At 40.4% G+C, this 26460-nt stretch overlaps 1 protein-coding gene across 1 annotated transcript in view; it reads right to left on the bottom strand.

The window, feature by feature from the left end:
* Nucleotides 1-2451: 2451 nt before the first annotated feature.
* Nucleotides 2452-26460, bottom strand: part of LOC124554206 (inhibitor of growth protein 5-like) — a 39583-nt gene continuing 15574 nt past the window's right edge. Inside the window, exons 3-5 of the mRNA XM_047128274.1 lie at nt 23222-23333; nt 8818-9158; nt 2452-4814 (exon numbers count right to left, since the gene is read on the bottom strand). Coding sequence (XP_046984230.1) covers nt 4713-4814; nt 8818-9158; nt 23222-23333 — 555 coding nt within the window. The 3' untranslated portion in view covers nt 2452-4712. The remainder of the gene's footprint in view (nt 4815-8817; nt 9159-23221; nt 23334-26460) is intronic.

The following is a 26460-nucleotide window of genomic DNA, read 5'->3' as shown; positions in this document are numbered from 1 at the left end:
CAGTTTGTGGTGTGTGCCTACGGCACTGTCTCTCCTGATGTGGGATATACCGTTTGCATGGACGTCGGTGTTACCTGCCTCGTCCCATGTGCCGACAGCTTTAGTCCTGATCCATGGATAACTTCCATTTTAGATCATAATGATGTGGAATGCGTCATTTTACATTCACATCACAAATTAATCAGTAAATACAGCCACTTGCTGAACATTTATGTTTTATTACTATTATTATTATTATTATTAAATATACAGATGTGAGTTAGTAAGTCCTATCCACCAACTTTTACACACTACAATAACAGAAATAAGTCTACATAATGGATGGAGTTGTCAAGTGAAACTTTTCCAGTTTTCAAATATTACTGTACTGTTTGTTCAGACATTTTATATCACTGATAAATGATCAAATTTTTTAGTTGCAGCATTGTGCAATCCTTTTAATTAGGAGTAATGAATGTCATTCTGATATTGTAATTATATACATCGTTGTTCCTCTTGAACTGCAGTGTATTATTTACAACCATCTTCATTAGGGAATAATATAGTAGTAGTCAGAATGCCAAATTCCTTAACCAGTTATTTACAATATGATCATGGCTGAGCATCACCACATTTTTGGGCAATGAAGGCTTTTTAAAAAAGGTGAGTTACTCCAATTATTATTCCATACGACATTATTGAAGGAAAATATGCAAAATATTTCAACTTACTGATTTGTCTCTCCCCAGGGTTTGTAATGATTCCAAGTGGATTTGCAAAAATTCCAAATGTGACTAAACTAAGTTGTTTTAGGAGTTCTAAAATATGCTTTTCCCAGTTTAAATTCTCAATTTGGAAACCTACAATTTTTGAACTTTCCACCATATTCATTAATTCCTCACCATATGTTACACTTATTGTTGTACCCTAGATATGCAGAGCTGAATAAAAACTGAAGGTGAGACTATTTGTAGAAAACCAATGACACTTAAGAACATTGTTTACTATTTCTTCTGTTGCTGTGTTTATGTTTGCATCAATTACAATACTAGTTTCATCCGCAAAAGGAACTAATTCTGCTTGTATATTACATGGAAAATGGTTTAGCTGTATAACGAACAATGAGGGAGCTGAGAGTGAGCCTTGGGGAACTCCCTATGCGATTTCTCACCATTCAGAGGAATCTCTGCTGATTACGTTGGTTGCATTCTGCATTCTTTTGGTTAGATATCATATCATCCATCAGTCAGTTACACCATCAGTGATTCTTGAATGGATCCGCAACTGAAGACAGGGTTTTTATCAGCAAGGAACTGAGAGTAGGTAGAATGTTCCAACCAATGTTTACAAAGACTTCATGACTAAGTTGAAAAGTAGTGTCATGTATCTGTGTCGCCTCTGAATGTAGTGCAGCATTCAATGAAAGTTACTTGGTCTGCCATAATAATGTGTAACTTACTTTTCAAAGTCCCCTTGCAAATAGGTGGAAAGACCCATTCTTGTTTGTACACACAGTTCCAATCAATCACTGACATCAGTCACATCCACTACATATATAGGAGTGTGCAATTGCAGCAATTTTAAGTGGAACGACCCCATAAAACTAAACATACAAAAGGCAGATGCCAGACAGAGAGTCATTGGAAGACTCTCCAGGAGATAGGTTACAAAAATCTCTTTGGTCTGACACCCATACCAGAAAGAACTGATAGAGGAAACAGAAAGCATCAAAAGAAGATAAAATACATTTTTTCAGAGGTTCATTTGTTAGTGTGGAAATGTCACATAGATGATCAGGCACACCAGTGGCAGGTGCTATAAAGGAAGTTTTCTCCAAAATGGTGCAGTTTACTTTAAAATTCTGCAAGTGTAGGTTCACAGAATACTCAACCAATGTATCACTTCCTCCTACATATATCTCACAAACAGACCATGAAGGTATACTTACAGAGATTCGATCTCACATGGGGGCTTATCAACAATCATTCTTCCTGCAGGCTATTTGGGACTGTAAAAGGAGAGGGGGGTGGGCAAGGTGGCAGTAACAACAAAAACACTGTGTCACACTCAGTTAAGATGGCTTGGGAAGTGCAAAGTTTGCAAGCTCACTATCGAATCAAATAACTTGTCTATACCCACATTTTGTAACTATTTCTGTAGTGGAAGAGAGAATCTTTCCAAACATAATTATTTATATTTTACTCAGATTTTTTTTTCCTGTTACAATGGATACAGTTACTGCCCATGGAAACCTTGGCAGCTTTCTCCTCCTCCTTTGAGAGACAGAAGGATTCATGTTTTACGTCTGAATTCCAGCCTTTGAAATAGGAAATATTTCGGGCCCACCTTGTCATCTCATTCCGATCCTTTACATTTCCTGCATACAATGTATGTAGATTACTACTAAGCAACTGTGTGCAAATGAGGTGAGGTGTAGTGAGCTTAAAAGATAAAAGAAATGTAGCAGCCATATACGAAAATGTAATTTAATGTTCTTTTGACATAATACTTTACAACAGGTTCTAGTACAGAACTGTGTATGCTAAGTGAAACACAGAGGCTTATACTTAACAACAATTTGATCATTTGCAATCATTACTGACATAATATTTTTTATACATGAAACACATCAAAGGATATCTGAATGTTATATCACAATTACAGTTATTTAAAGTATTCAACATGCAAACAAACTAATCTTATCATGTTGACCTTAATTCTGCAAGCCAAAGAAGATAGCAGGAACCACACTTGAAGTGGAATCTTAGTCATTAAAGCCAATTAACCCAGAGTATATTGCCATAAAAATATTTTAAACAGGAAGGGATTCATAAGGAGTTTGACATAGAATACCTAAAACTGAGCATACACTAAAATGTTTTTATAAATACAGATCTATCTGTTAAAAAATCTATGCAGTTAATTGTCAAAAGAACACATTAAATTATGTTGTATATACACTTAAATACATATATGCAATATAAAAATATAAACAAATAACATAATACTTTTCAGTTACTTAAAAAAGAAGAGGAAAAAAATAACAGGAGGATGTGGAAGAGAAAAACAGATTAAAAAGTTATCCACAGTTGCATAAAAATTGACAATTTTGTTCTTTAAACCTTATTCATGGATTAGAATATCTATAATATGTAACACATTTCTTTCATAAACATCATCAGGCACCTAAATGTGCACTTTGTCTAAACTTTGCCATTGTAGCCAGATGTGTGGTCTGAACAAAAAAATATTTCTCCACCTGATACACTTCACACCATCTCAGTTTTTCACAACATGCACTGCAGAGTAAATTTTACGATATATATCATTCCACCATCAGCTGTAATAATTTAAAATTCCTAGTCTTAACATACCCTAAAATTTTCCAATAAGAATGGCAATGTTAACAAATTATGACAATTCCTGTCAGTTAGTCTTTGAAAATCTTTGTAGATACAATGTTCACTGTGGACATTCTTTTGAAGCTCCTATATTCCCTCACTAGTGTCAAACTCTTTCTTAAAATAAATTAATCATCCTTCACTTGTGCCTCCTGGGGGTGAACATACAAGCCACAAAATTAATTTCAAACTGTGATGTCCCATAGTGAAAGATTGCAGGAAAGTCATCCACAGTGTCTGCAACTCATATAAATCCATAGGAGACAGAACTGCTGAAAGGGAATTTGAGCACTATCAGCCATTCTATCCTCCCAGAGTTTTACATTTTTCTTAAGCACATTTTCCTTCGGATATACACACAAATTCCCAATAAATAATACTGTTCCTTAGTTTAGTGACGAAAGTTCTTATTACAGAAAAATTGGAGTTAGTGGTTGAATTGTTTGCAGATGAAACGTGAAGAATTAATATAAAGATGGCTCCGGCTCATATCTTACACTCATTTTGATGAGAACATGTGACTAATTTGCCACAGCAACCCATGGCTCAGGACTTTTGAGGCTATTCCACAGCTGTGTTAAATGCTCAAAACATTACTGTGGGGCAGGAAATTTTAACAGTTTTGATAAAACTCCAAAACTTTGCTACCAGATGGCATCAGAGTTTACATTTTACAGCCTCAGACAATTTAACGCACTTTTTTGCAGCTGCGACCTTCACATTGTTTTTATATCTGTAAACACTAACATAAAAGCAGCTGGACTTCAGAACTCAAAGATCCACAGCTGATACAACAGAGGTGTGGCACTCACTCTAATAACCATAGGCAGATTCCCAACCTAAGTGAGGACAATCTTCACCCACACAACCCTCCCCATAGAATAATTTCTATAATTGTGTAAAACACTGAAGATGTGATGGGCCTTGAACTGACAAAATTTTTCTTGCTAGAGTAATAAGGAACATATATACTGTAAAATATAAACAGTATTGTGATTCTGTCATGTTTCCTTCGTTTAAAATAATAAGAACCACAATTTCCTTTTAACTGAATTCTTAATGACATTTATTCTTGTGACGTTACCTATCTTCTGTGACAAAGACGAACTTAGTGAGAATCTGTAAGTGTGTGCTGTCCCTTGCAATCCTCTAATATGTTTTGTCATTATGATGTACCACAATTTATGAGTAATTTCACACAGTGATTGTATAAGATAAAGATAACTGACCATTCTAAGCAACTGTTCCACACTGCTGAGTGAACAAAGACAGATTTCTGCTGCCAGAAACGTATACACCTGGGCGTCCAGACTCCACCGCATTCCACTCTGCTCATTTCTTCTTGCGGTCCGCTGTGCATTTTGGACAGAACCACTTGCCCTTTGGTTTTGTCACCAGACCCACGCACGCAAAGTGGAACCACTCTATCGGACACTGCAAGCACACAGACACATTTACTAGAATAGTGAACAAGGGCTACTGCAATAACAAACAGCGCAAAAATTAGGGATATATTTAAATTAATGACATCACATTTTTTCTTCAGCTCTCCCTGGAACTGTATGTTCTGAAAGTAGCAAGTGCAACATCAGTGAAAACAAAAATGCAATTACATGGAATTTAATCTGGCTTAGATGAAACTGAGTTTTTACCAAAAGAAAAAAGAAATTTAAATTACAAGAATGTAGCTGGATGCAATGCGTAATGTTGTCATAGTTGTGGTTTTCAGTCGTACGACTTGTTTCATGCAGCACACGAATTTTTGTCTACATAACACTCAAATAACACTGGGTGTAGCAATATAACTTCCCAATTTCAAAATGCAATAAAATCACCTTCATAAAGCAGAATTTTTTATGAAACTTCCTGGCAGATTAAAACTATGTGCCCGAACGAGACTCGAACTCGGGACCTTTGCCTTTCGCGGGCAACTGCTCTACCATCTGAGCTACCGAAGCACGACTCACGCCCGGCAAGATACTGGCAGAAGTAAAGCTGTGAGGACTGGGCGTGAGTCGTGCCTCGGTAGCTCAGATGGTAGAGCAGTTGCCCGCGAAAGGCAAAGGTCCCGAGTTCGAGTCTCGGTCGGGCACACAGTTTTAATCTTCCAGGAAGTTTCATATCAGCGCACACTCTGCTGCAGAGTGAAAATCTCATTCCAGAATTTTTATATTTATTTTTAATACTGTAGGTATATACTTAATGTTTTGTTTAACACAGTTTTGAAAATCATATTGGGGAAGTGCACCTCCCCATTCTCCCCATTGTCCAGGTGCGCCAATGTAGCTTCCTTGGTATATCAACAATATAAGAAAAAGACAGATTACTACTCACCAGTGAGTAGTAATCTATTCCTTATATTGTCAATGTCATTTCCTTCTTTAACACGGGCACCATTCAAGCTGCAGCAGTCACAGCAGGGCAGGAGTGGCCTTATTCGACAGGTGCAGTTCTGAAGTGTTGTCCTCTTCCAGGTCAGTCAATATCATGCGTCTGAGCACTGAGGAGCCTACTTTTTGAACAAATGCTGTGTCACGCAACCCAGCTCTTCTTTTGAAATCGATTCAACGCAATCCCGTTGGTCCACGTTCTGGACTGGAAATCAATTCTTGCACGGGCCATCAAATTCAGACAAACCGCGAGTACAACAATGAGAAGCACTGGAGTCCCTCAGCCCATCACATCATGTGATTGCATTGAGAGCTTCAATCTCACAATCCCCACAGCATTCCGTGTGCAGTCAAGTGTCTGTCATTGCACTTTCCGATTGCTGAATAAGGCAAATTCTTCATTATCATCCGTAGAAGTTGGTGATTGTGCAGAAGCTCTCTGAACGTGACCCCAATTCTTGGAGGAACACACACACACACACACACACACACACACACACACACACACACACACACACACACACACACGACCACTGCCTCTGGCTGCCGAGGCTGGACTGTGAGCAACTGTGCATGATGGGAAAAGCAATCTGTGTGGGTGAGGTAAGGAGGAGTTTGGGGGGGGGTGGGGGAGGGATAGTGGGGGACAGTAAAGTGCTTCTTCTACCCACTATTCTTCCCACCCCTCTCGCAGGGGTATTCCGCTGGCTACTGAACCCACACAATATCCTCATCCATCTTTATTCTCCCACTACCCCAACACATGGCTCATATCCCTGTAATAGACCTAGATGCAAGACCTGTCCCTGACATCCTCCCACCACTACATACTCCAGTCCGGTCACAAGCATCACCTATCCCATCAAAGGCAGGGCTACCTGTGAAACCAGTCATATCATCCACAAGCTAAGCTGCAACCTCTGTGCAGCATTATACGTGGGCACAACAACTGACAAGCTGCCTGTCTGCATGAATGGCCAACACCAAATTGTGTCCAAGAGAGTGCAGGATCACCCAGTTGCTGAATATGCTGCCCAACACAATGTTCTTCACTTCAATGACTGCTCCGCAGCCTGCACCATCTGGATACTTCCTAGCAACACCAGCTTTTCTGATTGCAAGATGTCCTACATTCTCTTAACTCCCCTGGCCTCAACCTAGCTTAGTCACTGTCCTTCACCCTGCTCCGGCCCCAATACTACACAACCTTCTATGCACCAATGCACACACAGTTTCTTTCCCCTCCTCTTGTATCTCTTTTTCCCCTTTCCCTCTCCCGCCTAACCCTCCCGACTGCACCTAGCTGCCCTACCCTGTCCCAACAATGTCTCTGAATGCTCCCACAAGCCCTTCCCAACACCACCCCAGCCACCTCCTTATGCCCACCACTCTGATTTCTTCTCCAATCACGTGCAGTTGGTCACAGTCCAGCCTCAGCAGCAAGAGACAGTGATCATGTGTGTCAGAGTTGTGAATGCTGCTATTGATATTACCCTACATTTGTCTGACCAGAAATCCTCATTCCTATCCATTTCACTTTTCTGAACTTGACTATATCTTCAATGGGCCTTCACATTCCCCTTTCCAGACTTTCTAGCTTCCCTACCACACTCAAATCTCCAACATTCCACACCCTGACTCTTAGAATGTTAATCTTTTGTTGGTTGTTCAATATTCTTCTCTTGGACACCATCCTTTCGGCAGTCCCCTCTTGAAGACCTCATTAGGAGACTAATTCAGAATCTTCTGTACTGGAGAGATCACTGTGACACTTTTTCAATTACTGGCCACAAGTCCTGTGGATACGCATTATGTATCTGTAATGCAGTGGTTCCCACTGCCTTCTGCAGTCTCATAACATCGATCACTGCTGATTATTCCACCTTTTAGGGGCAGTTTCCCACTGGAAGGGAAAGGGTGTGTCCTGCTGCTATGTCAGCTCCCCCGCCCTTTTCAAAGAGGCCATTGGCAGAACAAGGGTGATTTCTTGTGCCGGAAGTGTTTGCCCGCCATTGCTGACGATTTTTATTCAAAATTTAAGCAATGGCATTGTTCAAACCTGGGACCCAGGACGCTTTTGATCATTGACACATCATATTTTGGAAACAACCGAGCTCATTTAAGTACTTTTTACTTTTTGATTACTGAGATAGCTCACTCAGCAACAGATCATCTAGTTATTTATTGTTATCTCCCCCCCCCCCCCCCTCCAAAAAAAAAGGAAAAAAAAAAATATCCGGGTCATACTAACTGTGAAGTCTGAAGTCTATATTCCACAAAAAAATCAAATGAAAATTATGAAAAGTCTTAAAAATGGCTGTGAAACAGCAATTGTGTAATTCAGAATAGACTGGAAAAAAAGCCAAACAGTTGCAAATTGAGGTTTATTTTCCCTTGACCATGGTTTTGATATTTGTAAAAATATCTTCTCCGGAAGTATTGGCCTTACTACATCACGTGATCCCTTCTGAAGAAGATATTTATATAAACATTGAAACCATGGTCAAGGAATAATAGACCTTTATATACAACTGGTTGGCTGATTTTTTCAATCTATTCCAAAAATTATGAAATTCACATATGGTATAGAACTCTATGGGTCTCTAGCAAGTCAAATTAATTTCATTTGGGACTGGAGATGCATTTATTTTTTAAAGGGGCAAATTCCCAAGCCTTAACAAATTTCCTACTTGAGAACTGGCAAGCAAAATGCTTTGCACAACAGAAGTGTCAACACAGTGAGATCTCTCATGCCAGTAGTATAAAGATGCCATTGGTGTAGTGTTTGGCTGAAACGGTCAGCCCACTACCTGTCTAGTACCTGCTACTTTAAATTGGACTACAGGGTAAAATGAAGGACACGGATTTAATCTGAAGAGCACACTAGACTGACAGTGTCACTTGCGCAGAATCTAACACAATAATTGAGAATTAAAATCGGTCAGCAAAGTATGTGACGTTGGTAGTGGGGCATCCCGAGAAAGGCGAGAGGTTTCGGGTCCGAATACCCAGCCGGCACACGACACGAAAGCAGAAGCAGTACTCACATCGGGGTTGTCGCAGCCGATCATCTCACCATAGGAGACCTGGTGGCAGAGGCAGTAGGTGGGCTCATTGGGATCCACCGGCATGTCCAGCACGTCAGACGGGTGTGCGATGCCCGCCAATGCTGCCGCCACTGCCGCACCGCCACCCAAATCCCCGCTGTCGCCACTGCCCGCACCCCCTGACCCTCCTCCGCTCCCGGCACCGCCGCCCGCACCGCCACCTCCGCCCTTCTTCTGCTTCTTACGGGACGACTTGACCGTGCCGGACCCGCCGTCGTCTTCTGAGGATACGCCGCCACGCTTCTTGCTGCGCTCCTTGTCCCTCAGCTTCTTCCGGCCTTCTGTCAAAACAAGGTACACGGTTAGGGCAACTGAGACAGTTGAAATTTCACCAACAGTTTGTGTCAAACTGGTTGGCTGTGTTGTTTCTCCACTGAAACGTATATATGGTTGCTGAAAGAAAGTGGTGTTCAATATTGTAAGTTTGTGCCAGTTGAGAAGTGTTCAATCTGGACTAGGCATATGTTTACAGCAAGATGAGGTGCTACCTGAAAGTCAACATCATTTGAATTTTGGGTGCAAATAGTTACAAGTGCAAAGTGTGGTGTCCTCCAAATGAATACTAAAAAGAAACCATTAAATTTTTGTTACACAATAAAACACACAAGTTTAAAGATCGTCAATTAAACTAAATACCTAGGGTTGAAAATTAAGAACAACTTAAACTGGAGCCATCACATAGAAAATGTTGTGGAAAGGGTGATCTATAGACTTGGTTTTATTGGCAGAAAACTCTGATGATGCAGTCTACTAGGGACTGTACACCATGCTTGCCCGTCCTCTTCTGGAGTACTGCTGTACGGTATGGAATCCTTATCAGATAGGACTGACAGAGGACATCAAAAAATATCACGATATAGGAGGAAGAGTTTCACGGCCATGATACACAAGTTCCAGTGGCCATCATTACAACGTAGGCAAACTGTTTGATCTGCCAGGAAGTTTCATATCAGTACCCACTCTGCTGCAGAGTGAAAATTCATTCTAGAAACAATCTCTCCCACACAGTGGGTAGCTAAGCCACATCTTCACATTATATAATTTATTCCAGGAGAGCTTGTCCCGCAAGGTACACAGGAGAAATTCTGTGACTTTTGAAAGTTAGGAGACAAAGTACTGGCAGAAGTAAAGCTGTGAGGATGGGTCGTCAGTTGTGCTTGGGTAACTGTTGGTAGAGCACTTGCCCACAAAAGGCAAAGGTCCTGGGTTCAAATCCTGATTTGGCACACAGTTTTAAAATGCCAGGAAGTTTCAGTCTGAAAAGTGATTCCATGAATCTTCTGCCAAACACTTAAGTGTCAATTGCATAGCAGTCGTGTGGATGTAGAAGTACCACTACGTGTCTTTCTGTATCTCCTACTCGAATCAAGAAGGAAAATGGTCATGCCCTGTATGATCCGACCTGTTATTGGTGAGCACATTTCTATTGTCATGCTTCTGTCAGTTTGTGGTTTTGCAATGGTTGTTAAGAGCAGCATACCTGTATAAAATTTCGTTTTAAACTTGAGCAAACTGCTGTGGAAACACACCAACCATTGAACCAAGTTTTATGAGACAAAGTCAGTTACAGAATTATGACTGGTTAAAGCATTTCAGAAATGGACAAACATTGATTGTTGGGTGCCATTTCTGTCAGCACTCAACTGGCATCTAACCATAATATGTTGAGAAAGTAAGAAATGCGATTCTGCAACGTCACAGACAGACCGCTAGACACCTCTGCAACGCCTTGGGCACATGCAAATATACTGAGTCAGAGGATTTTAACATAACAAGGCTATGCCGAAGTTAATGCCATGACTGCTTGCTGATGACTAAATATAACATGTTCAAGTCTGCAGGGAACTTAATCAATTGCTTCAAGACAAGTAAAAAGTTGGGCTTACGACTATGGCAGTGGAACTAAGAAGCTAGCACCACAATGGAAGAGCCCTCATTTCACTTTGGCCAATTAAAGCTCAACAAGCCAAGAGTATAATAGTAAGCCCACATGGATCTCTCTCTCTCTCTCTCTCTCTCTCTCTCTCTCTCTCTCTCTCTGTGTGTGTGTGTGTGTGTGTGTGTGTGTGTGTGTGTGATAGAGAGAGAGAGAGAGAGAGAGAGAGAGAGAGAGAGAGAGAGAGAGAGAGAGAGAAAATGTTCATAAAGAACTTGTTGCTTTTTGTTATCTGGTCAATGTGTTCTACTGCAATGTTAAGGGTGAAGTACATGAGAAGAAAATGTGTACAGAAATAATGTAGATTTTTTTTCACAGTGTCTACCACAGCAATGAATTAACTAAAGAAAGTGACATTTTCCACATTTGCTGTATTAATATCATTTGTTCACAAATAGTGCCTTCTAGGCTTTCCTCAAATACACATACAAATATACAGTCATAGTATTTGAAATTATTATTAAATTTCTTCCACACTTAGCTTTACTCTTTATCAATATAAAACCTTTGTAAATGTCAAAGCTGTTAAACCAATGAGACAACATTTAAGAACCAATGCAAATAGAAAACACAACTATAAAGATACTGTCATTTCAGTACATAAAGCATAGTTTTCTCTTGCAGGTAAATGCATTTCAAATATGTGTACATTCACATCATTACATTTCTATTCCTGGAGGTAATATAATATATTCTGTTTTGTACAGAACCACAAAATCTCTTGAGAATGGTCTGTAAGACTGAAACTAGTTTTGAACAAAATAAATTAGCGCGGCAAAGGTGGAAAATGTCGCTTTCTATTAGTGAACAAGTGACTTGGTCACTCCACAGTGATAACTCACAACCGCTTACAGGCTAAATTATTCAGTAATTTTAGATTAAAAACACCCACCATACCGCCAGACTGGAGGCTGCCTGTGACTGGATTCAAAAGTAGGAATATTTTTAGTAGCAAAAATTATTCCATTTCATTGTTGTAGGATATTGCAGCAACCAGTTTCAAATCTATTTGAGAATAAAAAAAAAACCTTTGTTGCAAAATTATTTAGTGCCAATGACTCGTTTCACTCTTTATGGTTATCATCAGATTGTCTATGATCTATAAAAGCAAGAAACCAAAGAATTAGTAACAGATAGAAGAAGGGGCATGGTCCTATCATGGTCGTAAAATGAACTGAAAGCAAAGGAGACTTATGTAAAAGTAGCTCAATATGAAACCCATCATCATATAGCCATATAAAATGGAAAATGGATGCAACATTAACTGGATACCAGAATGAGATTTTCACTCTGCAGCGGATATATAATCGATCCATTATAAGAACACATAAGGTCGACCTAGTTCAAAGAAAAGAAACCACCCCGTTTATCATCAAAATGGTACAGGAAGGTGGCAGACAAATTTCACAGATGTACTGCATTTTACCTCACACCACCTGACACAGCCATAATAGCACAAAATAGGGCCACACTTACAAAAATAAAGGCAGTATGAGCCGCACACAGCACAGTGTCCTTTTGGCAAGCACACATACACTAAATAATAATAATAATAATAATAATAATAATAATATTTATTCAACATCGAATAATCAAATACAATCCCTAGAAATAATAAAGTTTCAGGACATCATACAGATTATTCTTCTGAATACGTCAGTTTATAAACTAGAAACTAAAGATTTATTTGTATTAATAAATTTTACATTTGGTAGTATACAATCATTATATTACAAATATTGTTTTTATCAACATTATATTAGTTGTAGGTTACTTAGAACTATGAGCTTGACATACTTATGAAGCACTTTTCATACGGATATAATACTCGTCTAGGGAATAAAAAGGGTTTTCAATTAGAATTCTTTTTAGCTGATCTTTTAATTTGTTAGTAGGAAGGGCTGTGAGACTTTTTGGTAGGGCATTGGCTAGCTTCAGCCCAGCATGAAGAGCATTTTTTTCATATAAAGCTGTTCTTTGGCTATTTACATGGTATCTGAACTTTTGCCTTGTATCATACTGGTGCAGGTCACAGTTGAAATTTGGATTTATTGTTTTCACAAGCAATATAACTTTCAATATGTATACACCTATAATGTAAGCACACCTAACTTTGAGAACAGATTCCGACATGATTCTCGAGGTTTGGCACCACAAATAATTCTGATAACTTTTTTCTGTAGTATTAATAATGTACTTAGGTTGGCTTGAGTTGTTGCACCCCATATTTCTACAGCATAGTTTAAGTTTGATGAGAATAGGGCATGATAAGCAGTTTTTAGTACACACATGTCCTTACAATATTTGCTAATCATATTTATAGCAAACACATTCTTCGACAGCTTACATGCTAAGGAATCAATATGCATGTCCCATTTGAGGCTGTCCTGGATAGTAATTCCCAAGAACTTTGTCCATTTTTCCTTTTTTACAATGTCACTTCCTATGGATAATTTCATGTCAAATTCTATTTGTTTCCTTGTGTTAAATTCCATCATTGCAGTCTTTGAAGCACTTACATTTAGATGGCTTTCATTAAAATACTTGACTATTTCATTAGTTACACTGTTGCACTGTACCTCCAGACTCTCATAGTCTTTGTGTTTACACACTACTGATGTGTCATCTGCATACAATATTTCTGTACAGTTAGGAGAACAATACCGTGTATCATTAACATAAATCAAGAAAAGAAGGGGTCCCAAGAAAGAACCTTGAGGCACTCCATATTTGATATCAGTAATTTTAGATTTGTAAGACCCACTGTTTGTTTTAAGCAAGACAAATTGTTTTCTATTGCTCATATACGATTTTATTAGCTCATAGCCAGTTCCTCCGATACCCAGGTTCCACAGCTTGTCAAGTAATATGGTGATGTTGACACAATCAAAAGCTTTTTCTAGATCAAGGAACACTCCAGTTACATACTCCTTGTTCTCTATGGCCATTATTATTTTGTCTATTAATTGTGCTGCTGCTACTCATGTTGACTTGTTTTTCATAAAGCCATTCTGATTTTCAAATATTAAATTGTGTTGACTCAGGAATGTCATTAGTCTAGTATAAATAACTTTCTCAACTACCTTAGAAAATGCAGGTAAGATTGAGATGGGGCGGTAGTTTTCAATTTTAGATTTATTACCTTTCTTGTGAATCGGGGTTACTTGTGCTGTCTTTAGACTATCTGGGAAACAAACTGATGCAATTACATCATTTACTGCTGTGGCCATGGCATCAGATATGTTGTCTATGCATCTTTTCAGTGTACTGATAGACAATCCATCATAGCCTGCTGATTTTGTATTTTTTAATGACATTACTATGTTTTTAACTTCCTTGTTATTGGTTGGGGCCAAGTATATGGTTTGTTTGATTGGAATGCCCCTATATCTATGCTGAAGATTCTTAAAATGGTCATTGACAGATTTTCCAACAGAAGAAAAGTACTCATTAAAAACATTTGCAATCTGACATTGACATTTCATGATATGCCCTTTATGGTTTATAGTAAAATCACTTGTTGATCTGTCCTTGCAATCCCTAAAGCTATTTATTACTTTCCAAACAGCTAAACCTGTGTTAGTAGAGTTTCTTAACATTGTGGCTACATATTTACTTTTAGTTTCTAGCGGAAGATCTTTATAGTAATCCTGATAGTTCTTAAATTCTACCTTTAGTCTATTATTATTGTTATTATTTATCATTGCATATTGGAAAAGTCTAAGTTTCTCTCTTGCTGTTTTTACTTCTTGATTTATCCAGTTATTTTTTTTGTATCTTTTTGCAGTCATTTACTGTAAAGGTCATTTCTGGACATGAGACATTGAAGCAATAATAAAAATCTGACGAAAACTCACTGAAAGTAATGCTGTTTTTTTCACCCCATTGTAGGCTTTTTATCAAACTGTTGAAATCTTTAACATTGTCATCATTGGTCATTGTTTTTGTCACATATTGTTTCTCTTTTCTATTGACATGAAGATTTTCAGCTTCTATGAATACCTGTACTGCGTGGTGGTCAGAAACGGGAAGCTTCAGAACTGATGCACTGCATGTAAAGTGGGACATGTTAGTTATAATGTTGTCAATGCATGATTTTACACTATTGACCTCTCTAGTGGGCTCATTTATCAGAAATGCTAAGTTAAATTGAGCTAGTATTAGCATTATTTTTTTAGACACAGAGTCATTGGACAGCAAGTCAATGTTTATATCTCCAGTTAGTATTATGTTAACCCAGCCATTTTTACTGCAGTGTTTACTGTCAATGTCAACAAGCAGGTCATTAAGAACATCAAAGAAGCTATCTAGGCTACCAGATGGAGGTCTGTATAGGCCTATAATAATTAAGTTCTCTTTCCTCCACTTATAATTAATTGCTGCTAGTTCTATTACACCCTCAATGCTGAAAGCACTTACATCTATTACACTATAATTACTACCACTGGCTGCCAAGATAGCTACCCCACCACCACGTTTCTCTTTTCTACTGAAGAGCAAAAGATCATGTAAAGTAGCTTACATACACTAATTAGCTCATCTGTGTACCAGTGTTCGCTTATAACTAAAACATCAGGGTTATCCAACTTGATGTGCTTATTGCCAAGACTTTGAAAGTTCTGCTGAATTAATTTGAAAGTGAGCTTGGATTGTTGAACGCTTGATGGACGTGTCACCCTACCAGAACCACTTATACATTTATCCCTAAAAACGAAATATCAGTTGACAGAGTGGGTTTGGTATTTTTCACTATCCATTTATTCAAGTTGGTCTGTTTCCATGTACTGGGAGCCTGGGAAGAATCAGCTTTACCTGGTGTTTTCAGCAGCCATTTGTCCAATGTCGTCTGTCTATAACCATTCCTGCAGTCTTCTTGTGTTGTGGAGCACTCATTCTTCGAATGTGTGTGTTTTGAGTATACATTGTTCCTAGCATTTACGACGATTTCACAAATAATGGACGCTAAGTGACATTTTCCGCACCGATTGAGGTGAAGGCCGTGAGTGGTGTAAAGATCTCTACTAAAATGTTGCACGTTAACCATTTGTATATTTGCGTAACGGTTGCAAATTTCTGCATATTTACTGTTTGTATATGCTACTGCCCTGTTTACACACGAGAATTGAGGCAAGTCATACCTGTGTGGAATATCGAGAACAATGACGTTTGAGTCATTTAAATGGTTTAGAGCAGATTTTAGGGCATTAACAGCATGCAAACCATCGTCGTGTGCGACGTCATTTGCACCACCACATATTACAATGAAGTCTTCCTTCGTTGTCTTTCGAGAGATACTGTTTACAGTTGAAAGCACTTGGTCAAGACGAGCGCCAGTTTTAATAAAACTGGAAGCATTCACTTCACTGTTTACGCTTTTTATTTCGTGTGCAAGGCCTCTAAGATGACTATCACCCATTAAACATACGTTTATTCTTCTTGCTGCATTTGTGGTGTTAGTTAAATTAACTGTCGTCTTGAATGTTCAATTTACCTTGCTTTTGTTTACGAGTGACGGTTTTGGCTGGCGACATTCCACATTTTGCTTAATAACAGGCTTTTTTTTCAGATGATGCACGATTTGATCTTTTGCAGGTAGGCCTACCGTTTTTTTGGAGCACGACAGGAGAATTTATTACTAAAGACGACAAAATGATTGCGCTATGGTTAGCGTTACCAGTACACACAGAATGTGTTGGAAAACTTGAAATGGCGACGGAATCTTCAGTCACTGTGTACACTTTATTTCTGTCGAATTCACTTACGCCCTGCTCGGCGGTTTTTAGTTTTCTATGATCATTTTCAAGACATTTGAGCCTATCAGCTAACACTTTGTTTTCTGCCAAGGATCTGCGCACAATTTCTTGCAACGAATTAATAGTTTCAACTAGTTTTGCTTTGTCAGGATGGACTCCACATGTTACACACTTACATTTTGATCTGGATGATTTTTCACTCCGAGTTTTTTGCGTGGCACTAGACTTGAAACTTTGCGAAGCACTTTTGTTGATCATCTTCTTGCTATTGATGCCGGATAACATTTGAAAATTCGAAATAACTGGAGGCACAAATTCACTAAACTTCTCAATCGCTGCCATCTTGCTGCAGTGATAGAAGGAAATGCAAACACTGTGTTTAATAAATTAAGAAACATACAGTATAACCCCACTTTTACGTTCCTGGAATTAACGTTTTCCCACCGTTTACTACATTTTTTATCAGCCCCGTCAAATTTCCTATCCCTTCAGTGTTAATTTGCACCTGATTTTGCGTCTACATATTTGTAATTTTCTTGTGATTTAAGCATTATGAAAAATTTTTTGCAGAGAAAAAATGACACTGGCATGATGTTGGCTGTCCAGTAATGTTTACAAATATTATGTGGTTAAGTTTCTTGACAACAAGGCACTCTACTCAGCAGATCTGAACTGGCAAACATGTAAAAGTTGGAACAATTTGTGCCATATCTCCCGCTGCTGCCAAGCTCTACTTGGCATGGTGGCTGATATGAGTAAGTTGATTCATTCGAATGAAGATATCGTGATCAATCACAACCATTTCCAAACTATCTCTACTGCGCAAACGCAGTTTCATGATAGTTGTGGCACCTTTGTCGAGCCTTATTTAGCGTGTTTCGGCGTATGGTCACTTGGAGCACTAGTTGACACCATCATTCAATAAAAGACGACTACAGTGTAAGAGACACAGAATAACACACATTCAACCACCATACAATATACTTATTTACATATTTGCACTTGACAACGAGACAAAATTCTCGAAAAGCCTTGTGCTAAGAATGAAAAAATACGTAAAGAGCGCAGTATTTCATTATTTAAATAAACATCAATTATGACATATGAAATTGAGTCAAACATTTCTACTTCCTAGACAGTTATCAGTTCCAGTTACACAAGCGGTCTTCATTCAATAATAAACCTTCATTAGATAATAAACAAGTCCCTGACAAGTCTTTTGATGCCTGTTATGTACATTACATCATATATAAAGTTCAAGGGGGTATCCTATGCATAACTTTTGCAGCTTAAAATGTTATTTCCCACATTTTACACCATTTTTTGAAGTGCCTTGAAAAGTGTAAATGCGGGTTTCACTGTATAAGCAAACCATGGAAACCACAAGAAGCCAGAAGTACAAGGTAATAAAACAGAATAATTGCATTTAGACTTCTTCGCGTTGCCATGGTTTGCTTATATGTATCATATTTATTACATTTACATGCTTTCTATATTTTGTAAACGTGCATTGCGATGGTCATGTGCGGCACCTGGGCAACTATTGCCACACTAAATGTGGTGTTGGCATCTTGTTCTCCCACAGTAGAATTTGTTGCATGCGAAAAGGACACTGTGCTGTGCGTTGCTCATACTGCCTTTATTTTTGGAAGTACGGCCCTATTTTGTACTACTATGTCAGCTGGTGTGTGCAAGATAACATGCGATATGTCTATGAAATTTTTTCATCAACAATGTAGGAAAAGATGAGATTGTTACTTACCATAAAGATGACAAATCAAGTTGCAGACAGGCATGATTAAAAGACACTCACATAGCTTTTGTCAATGAAACAAACAAACAAACAAGCACACACACACACACACACACACACACACACACACACACACACACACACACACAAAGAGAGAGAGAGAGAGAGAGAAAGCACACCTCACACACTGTCACTGCCTGTCTGCAATTTGATGTGTCTTCTTTAGGGTAAGTAGCAATCTAACTTTTCCTACATTGTTGATATTCCTACCTGGAATTTCCATTGTCTGAAATTTGTCCACCATCTTTCTGTACCTTCATGATGATATACTGGCCGTTTTCTTTTCATTTAACAAGGTCCACCTTGCATTTTATGTGTTTATGATGGATGAGATTCATATTCAGCTACTTTTAAGTATGTTGCTACTGCTTTAAGTTCATTTTACCTGTGCACTCATGCCGAATATTCATTGGTTTTTTGTTCTTATAGACAATCTTATGATGCCGCTAAAGGTTGAAATGCATCATGGACACTAAACTTACTCGCCCAATGACACCCAGTACTCACATCAACACTATCACCATAAACTGCTTTCATTCTCTGATGAATCTCCAATGCGGTGACACCTTCTGCTCTCAAGAATTCAATGACTGCACATTGCTTAAATCGCATTGACCGACCGTCTGCGCAGGGTTCCATACTTTACACTGTAACAACACAATCGTTCAATGCTAAGGCTTCCCGCCAACTGGAGCTGTAGAGAAGAGGCTACGGAACAAGCCAGTACCTGCCGCATACCAATGCTGCCAACTGTTGAAGAGTTACGAAGGTGGAGGCATTACTTTTCAGTCAATCCTCATAGCTTTATTTTCTACATAGGTAACCAATTTTCAGTTACTGGTCATATACATCACCTGGCAAAGTCCACTGTAAATATAATGTGCATCAGAACATGTTTGCAAAATAAAAAGTGTACAAACACAATGACATATCAATGCGATCAATGATCTGGCACCATGCCAACTGTGGGCAGTCGAATGGCCCATCTAAGATACATGCCGCATAGTCCAATGTAGTACTCAGCTGTGAGACCTAGCATTTTATAAGAAAGAACCGTGTATGTTTGTTTGTTAGCTAAAGCTTGAAAGTTGGTATAATGTGGCACTTTCAATGTGGCAAATTAACTAGCGGACGTCTCGAACTGTCACTGCACCGAATACAATCAGAGGTCGGGCCTGGACTCTGTTGTTAACAGTACTCTGGTAACCTGGACAGCAATTGTATGGCAAATTCCCGAGTGCTTTGTGTTGTACGTCGCCCATTATTTTCTATTCTTATTTTGAAATAATTGAAGCGAGAAATCCTGGTCTGTCACATATTCGATTATGAATTAAAAACCAGAAGAGATCAGCGATCCCTGTGACAATGTGTCGGTTCTGCTGTAGCCTGCTGCCTTGAGAAAGGGAGGGCAGGCTCGTTTCCCCGCATCACTCCTCTCTCCTCTGGCAGTAAAAATTATAGATTTTTTTTATGCTTGTGGCCATCTGCCACTATAGCCTACATTGTGCTACAGTGACTGGAACACAAAATCTGTAACTTTTTTGAAATTACAATGAAACGAACACCGTTAGCTGCTTACAGGCGCTGACATACGTCAACAGGGACAGGTGAAAATGTGTGCCCCGACCGGGACTCGAACCCGGGATCTCCTGCTTACATGGCAGATGCTACTTCCATCTGAGCCACCGAGGACACAGAGGATAGCGCGACTGCAGGGATTTATCTCTGGCACGCCTCCCACGAAACCCACATTCTCAACGTATTGTCCCGCACTACATTCGTAGTGCCCCCACCCATTCGGACATGTCCAGAAGAACAGATACGATCTTAGTATATATGTATAGTTAAGGCTCACCGGCCACTTGACCATCTTCTTCTTCTTCTGTGCCAGTGCACAAACAGTGCCCGAACTCTTATGGGAATCGGCAAAGCGCCGCGAGTAATGAGTGTAATGGGCGGGGGCACTACGAATGTAGTGCGGGACAATAAGCTGAGAATGTGGGTTTCGCGGGAGGCGTGCCAGAGATAAATCCCTGCAGTCGCACTATCCTCTGTGTCCTCGGTGGCTCAGATGGACAGAGCGTCTGCCATGTAAGCAGGAGATCCCGGGTTCGAGTCCCGGTCGGGCCACACATTTTCATCTGTCCCTGTTGACGTATGTCAACGCCTGTAAGCAGCTTACGGTGTTTATTTCATTGTAATTTCAAAAAAGACGTATGTCAATGCCTGTAAGCAGCGAATGGTGTTCATTTCATTGTAATTTCATTCTAACGAGCTGCATGGTCACCGATGGTATCTGTTCTTTCGGACATCTCCGAAAGAACAGATACCATCTTAGTATATATGTAACTTTTATAACTGTGCCGAAATTCTTCCCCTGATGTTAAAATAGAGTTATTGCACATTCAGTTCTACTTCTACACTAACTGCCGGTGTGTTCTGTCTGTACCATTGTCATGCACGGGTTGCATGGCAATGAATGCCCACGAAAGGTCAAAATTAATTGTATGAAGATAAGTTTGCTGCTTTTCAGCAGAACAATCATTTTTGAAAGCTCACATACAGCCAAATCAAGGAAAAAAAGAGCCATTTTGCATGAAAAAAGTGCTAAGTTTTTGCAAAAGCGAAAATTTCACTCACAAAGTTACCAATTGGCACTATTTTTAACAATCAGTTTCAAATAACTAAGGCTTTGTTTGTTTTCCCTTCTGATGCAAATATTGCCAAAAAGACGCTACATTTTTAAGTCCCTAGTCATGGCATACTGAGTCAGGAATCAACACATGTAAATGAGTTTGGGTATGTCTGATGAAGAGAATACACATGTTATTAATCCACTAAAATCTCAGAGGTAATTTGGCAGGGATTCGAAATGTGGTGTAACAATTCTTAACAGCAACCCAAGAAAAAGCAGATCGTAAGTCCAAAATGGAGCATAAGGCACCAAGGTCAAGAATAATAGGTAACAAAGAGCCAAATTATTTTAAACATTACAACTCAAAATGAAAACGCGCGCGCGCGCACACACACACGCACGCGCGCGCGCACACACACACACACACACACACACACACACACACACACACACACGGAAACATTCCACGTGGGAAAAATATATCTGAAACAAAGATGATGTGACTTACCAAACGAAAGCGCTGGCAGGTTGATAGACACACAAACATACACACAAAATTCAAGCTTTCGCAACCCACGGTTCCTTCATCAGGAAAGAGGGGAGGAGAGGGAAAGACGAAAGGATGTGGGTTTTAAGGGAGAGGGTAAGGAGTCATTCCAATCCCGGGAGCAGAAAGACTTACCTTAGAGGGAAAAAGGGACAGGTCTACACTCGCGCACACACACACACACACACATATCCGTCCGCACATACACAGACACAAGCAGACATTTGTAAAGGCAAAGAGTCTGGGCAGAGATGTCAGTCGAGGCGGAAGTACAGAGGCAAAGATGTTGAAAGACAGGTGTGGTATGAGCGGCGGCAACTTGAAATTAGCAGAGGTTGAGGCCTGGCGGATAACGAGAAGAAAGGATATACTGAAGGGCAAGTTCCCATCTCCAGAGTTCTGACAGGCTGGTGTCAGTGGGAAGTATCCAGATAACACGGACGGTGTAACATTGTGCCAAGATGTGCTGGCCGTGCACCGAGGCATGTTTAGCCACAGGGTGATCCTCATTACCAACAAACACCGTCTGCCTGTGTCCGTTCATGCGAATGGACAGTTTGTTGCTGGTCATTCCCACATAGAAAGCTTCACAGTGTAGGCAGGTCAGTTGGTAAATCACGTGGGTGCTTTCACACGTGGCTCTGCCTTCGATCGTGTACACCTTCCGGGTTACAGGACTGGAGTAGGTGGTGGTGGGAGGGTGCATGGGACAGGTTTTACACCGGGGGCGGTTACAAGGGTAGGAGCCAGAGGGTAGGGAAGGTGGTTTGGGGATTTCATGGGGATGAACTAAGAGGTTACGAAGGTTAGGTGGATGGCAGAAAGACACTCATGGTGGAGTGGGGAAGATTTCACGAAGGATGGAATGACCAGCAACAAACTGTCCATTCGCATGAATGGACACAGGCAGACGGTGTTTGTTGGTAGTGAGGATCACGCTGTGGCTAAACATGCCTCGGTGCACGGCCAGCACATCTTGGCACAGTGTTACACCGTCCGGGTTATCTGGATACTTCCCACTAACACCAACCTGTCAGAACTCCGGAGATGGGAACTTGCCCTTCACTATATCCTCTCTTCTCGTTATCCGCCAGGCCTCAACCTCTGCTAACTTCAAGTTGCCACCGCTCTTACCTCACCTGTCTTTCAACAACATCTTTGCCTCTGTACTTCCGCCTCGACTGACATCTCTGCCCAAACTCTTTGCCTTGACAAATGTCTGTGTATGTGCGGACAGATATACATATGTGTGTGTGTGTGTGTGTGTGTGTGTGTGTGTGTGTGTGTGTGTGTGTGTGTGTGTGTGTGTGTGTGTGTGTATATACCTGTCCCTTTTTCCCCTCTAAGGTAAGTCTTTCCGCTCCCAGGATTGGAATGACTCCTTACCCTCTCCCTTAAAACCCACATCCTTTCGTCTTTCCCTCTCCTTCCCTCTTTCCTGATGAAGCAGCCGTTGGTTGCGAAATCTTGAATTTTGTGTGTATGTTTGCGTTTGTTTGTGTGTCTATCGACCTGCCAGCACTTTCGTTTGGTAAGTCACATCATCTTTGTTTTTAGATATACTTTTCCCACGTGGAATGTTTCCCTCTATTATATATATATTTCTCCTCTATAGGTGACAATAGGGAAAAATATATATGTTGTAAAGGGCAGTACTCACTCTTTGAGGAGGTGCCATCGTCCTGATTGCGAGAGTTGCTGACTGCCTTGTCCTGTATCTCTGCCTCAAACCTGGCCAAGTCAGAGTCGAGCCGCCGGATGTGTTTATCCACCTGAAACCGTGCCAAAGCATTGACGCATCGTAGCCAAAGCACTGACACATCGTACGGTTAAGCTTAAAATGACAGACACAGGAAAATTGAAGGCAGAAAATTAGTCTAGTTCAGTATCGTGTATATAGATAAACGTAGTCAGTTGCAGGATCATCACAGTCCCGTCCCTGTTATGGCACAAAAATTGGTAACTTCCTTTAAATGTACAGAAATGTAAAACTGTTCACCTCACAAAATGCAATCTTGTGATTATAAAACAGTGTAGACCACAATGTACCGTAATTACCAACTTCAGTCAAATCTACAGATCCAAAATAAAGGAGGACATTGACAGATACATCTAGCTTTGTCAAAAGTAAGCAATGCACAATGCACACCAGTCCTCCCGTATTTTAGGCCCGAAGACTGCCTAATTTGCACCAACTGGTAATCAAAATTTTAAAAATGTAATACAGTGATCTATACCTTTCTGCTAAGAAAATTTGCCAGATGACAAAGTACAGCTTACACACAGCTGCTGCTGGCACTGACTTAGTCACATGACTAGGGACCACAAAGAAAAACCAACTTTGTGAAGACTTCAAAGGTTTCTTTGCACAGAGATGTGCTTCAACACTGGCAAGCAAACTCTGAGATAAATTTGATTTTAAAAGGTGCCGTAACAAACAGGTCTACACATGTGAACAAGGTGACACATACTGTTGTCCAATAAAACAGTAACACCAATAAGGACAGCAAATAACGATAGTTAACTTATTCTGCATTTAAGGTATAGCAGGTACATACATACATTTTCACTCGCTACTTCAGTCCATACACATAAAATCACACCTGTATGAGACCAGTAAAGTGTCTGAAACTATCATTACATTTGAGGTGATAAAGTCACAGGATAGCAATATGCACACATACAGACGGTGGCAGTATCGTGCACACGATGTATAAAAGAGCAGTGCGGTGCATTGGTGGAGCTGCCACTGCACTCAGGTGAGTCGTGTGAAAAAGCTTCCAAAGTGATTATACCCGCACTATGGCAATTAACAAAGTTTGAACGGGGAATGGTAGTTAGACATTCTGTTTCAAAAATTGTTAGGGAATTCAATATCTGAGATCCACAGTGTCAAGAGTGTGCCAAGAATATCAAATTTCACGCCAATGGCCTTCACTTAACGGAGAGCTGTCAGTGCTAACAGACAAGCAACACTGTGTGAAATAACCACAGAAATGAATGTGGGATGTACGGCAAACACATCCGTTAGGTGCAACAAAATTTGGTGTTACCGGGCTAGGCAGCACACAATTGATGTGACTGCCTCTGCTAACAGCAACTGCCAACTGCTGCGCCTCTCCTGGGCTCGTGACCATATAGGTTGATCTGCCCAGGTAAGTCCCTATTTCAGTCGGTAAGAGATGACGGTGGGGTCCGAGTGTGGCACAGACCTCACGAAACTGTGGACCCAAGTTATCAAAAGGCACTGTGCAAGCTAGCAGTGGCTCCATAATGGTGTGGAATGGAATGGGTCCTGGGATCCAGCTGAGCCAATGGTTACATTCAGCCATCTGGAGACCATCTTCAGCCGTCATGTTCCCAAACAACTATAAAATGTTTATGGATGAAATGTGCCATGTCAATGGGCCACAATTGTTAGCAATTGGTTTGAAGAACATTCTGGACAATTTGAGCGAATGATTTAGCCACCTAGGTCACCCGACTCGAATCCCATCGAACATAATCGAGGTGTCAGTTTGTGCGCAAAATCCTGTACCGGCATCACTTACACAATTAAGGATGTGGCATGACAGTAATAGTCTAGCTCCCTTCTGTATCGACCTAAGTCAGTACAGCACAAGCAATATACAGTTGTGTGTTATATTGTTGAAACATAAGAACGTGGAAGCCTTGAAGAAAGGGCACAGACTATACACTCAAATTGGCACCCCACACCAACACACCAGGTGCTGGACCGATATTATGATCACAAATGGAATTTCAAAGTGTATACAGATATATCCATTGTGATTTACGCAACACTGGGACTGTCAGAAAAGATTACACAGTTCCACTCACGTGTCTAGTTTTCTCACCGGGTGTAGCAATGACAGTGCACGTCTCTCTCTGCTGCCGCGTCAAGTGAAGCTGCGACGATGGTCTCCGTGCTGACAATTCTCGATGCTTCAAGTCTTGCTGCAATGCCCCTGTGGATACTTGACACGCACTGGAAATGAGCCCGTTTTGTCACAAAGGGTATGCGATTGAGCAAACCATATTTCTAGCCTCTCGTCAACTAGTTGTGTGGGATTAGCGAGACCTCGCACGGCACAATCCTCCTGAACCCGTAGATTCTGTATTTGCAGTTGTGGAATCCGAAGTTGTAACGTTGTGGAATGATAAACTGCAGTCTGCATAAGCCATCAGGTGCCGGTAAACATTTCCCCTTCTTGCACGAAGGGTAACACCATCATCTCTGTTAAAAACAACACTGAACTGCAGTTCCTAAACCAGAATTTTGCTGTGTACCTTTGTTTGTATACAGAGTGCAGATGGTGTCAGTCCTACCTACTTTACGAGATCACACTGAAATTCTAACTGTTTGCATATCCAAGGGTTTTGTGCATTTCACGGCAATTTGACACTTGTCGCATGCCACCTTTGTGGTGTTGTAGCTTCAATACCCAGCAGTGTCATTTCAAAAAAGCCATTAATTCTTTACGAGAAATGCGAACTTCAGAACAGAAGTGGCCAGTGGTTTATTAAGATGAGATGTCGATTGGTATACACCACACTGTGGATGAAAGTTGTCAGAGTGTGACAGGGGTACTGCCAAACAAAAGTGCCAGTCAACATTTAATTACTCTGCTCTGCAGGACACTGGCACACAGATGTGCGGCTGTGCTGCACTTTTAACTATACTGGAGGGTACGTCGATACTGCCTCCCGTTCCCGATTCGGGTGTAGCTGTGGGCTGTCTGTAAAATGCAGGAGAGGGATGGTGTGCACCCCAACTCTGCCCCATCTTAAAATGGTGCCCACACAACTGTAGCACGAGGATGTGGCCCCTCATTTATGTGACACTTCTATGACATCACTTCTGCTTACATTATTCCTCTCACTGGCATTTGTGCTTCT

The sequence above is a fragment of the Schistocerca americana genome, chromosome 11, assembly GCF_021461395.2.
Source record: "Schistocerca americana isolate TAMUIC-IGC-003095 chromosome 11, iqSchAmer2.1, whole genome shotgun sequence".
In the NCBI taxonomy this organism is placed as follows: Eukaryota; Metazoa; Arthropoda; class Insecta; order Orthoptera; family Acrididae; genus Schistocerca; species Schistocerca americana.
Note: the sequence above shows the minus strand (reverse complement) of the source record. Positions and strands in the feature narration are given on the sequence as shown.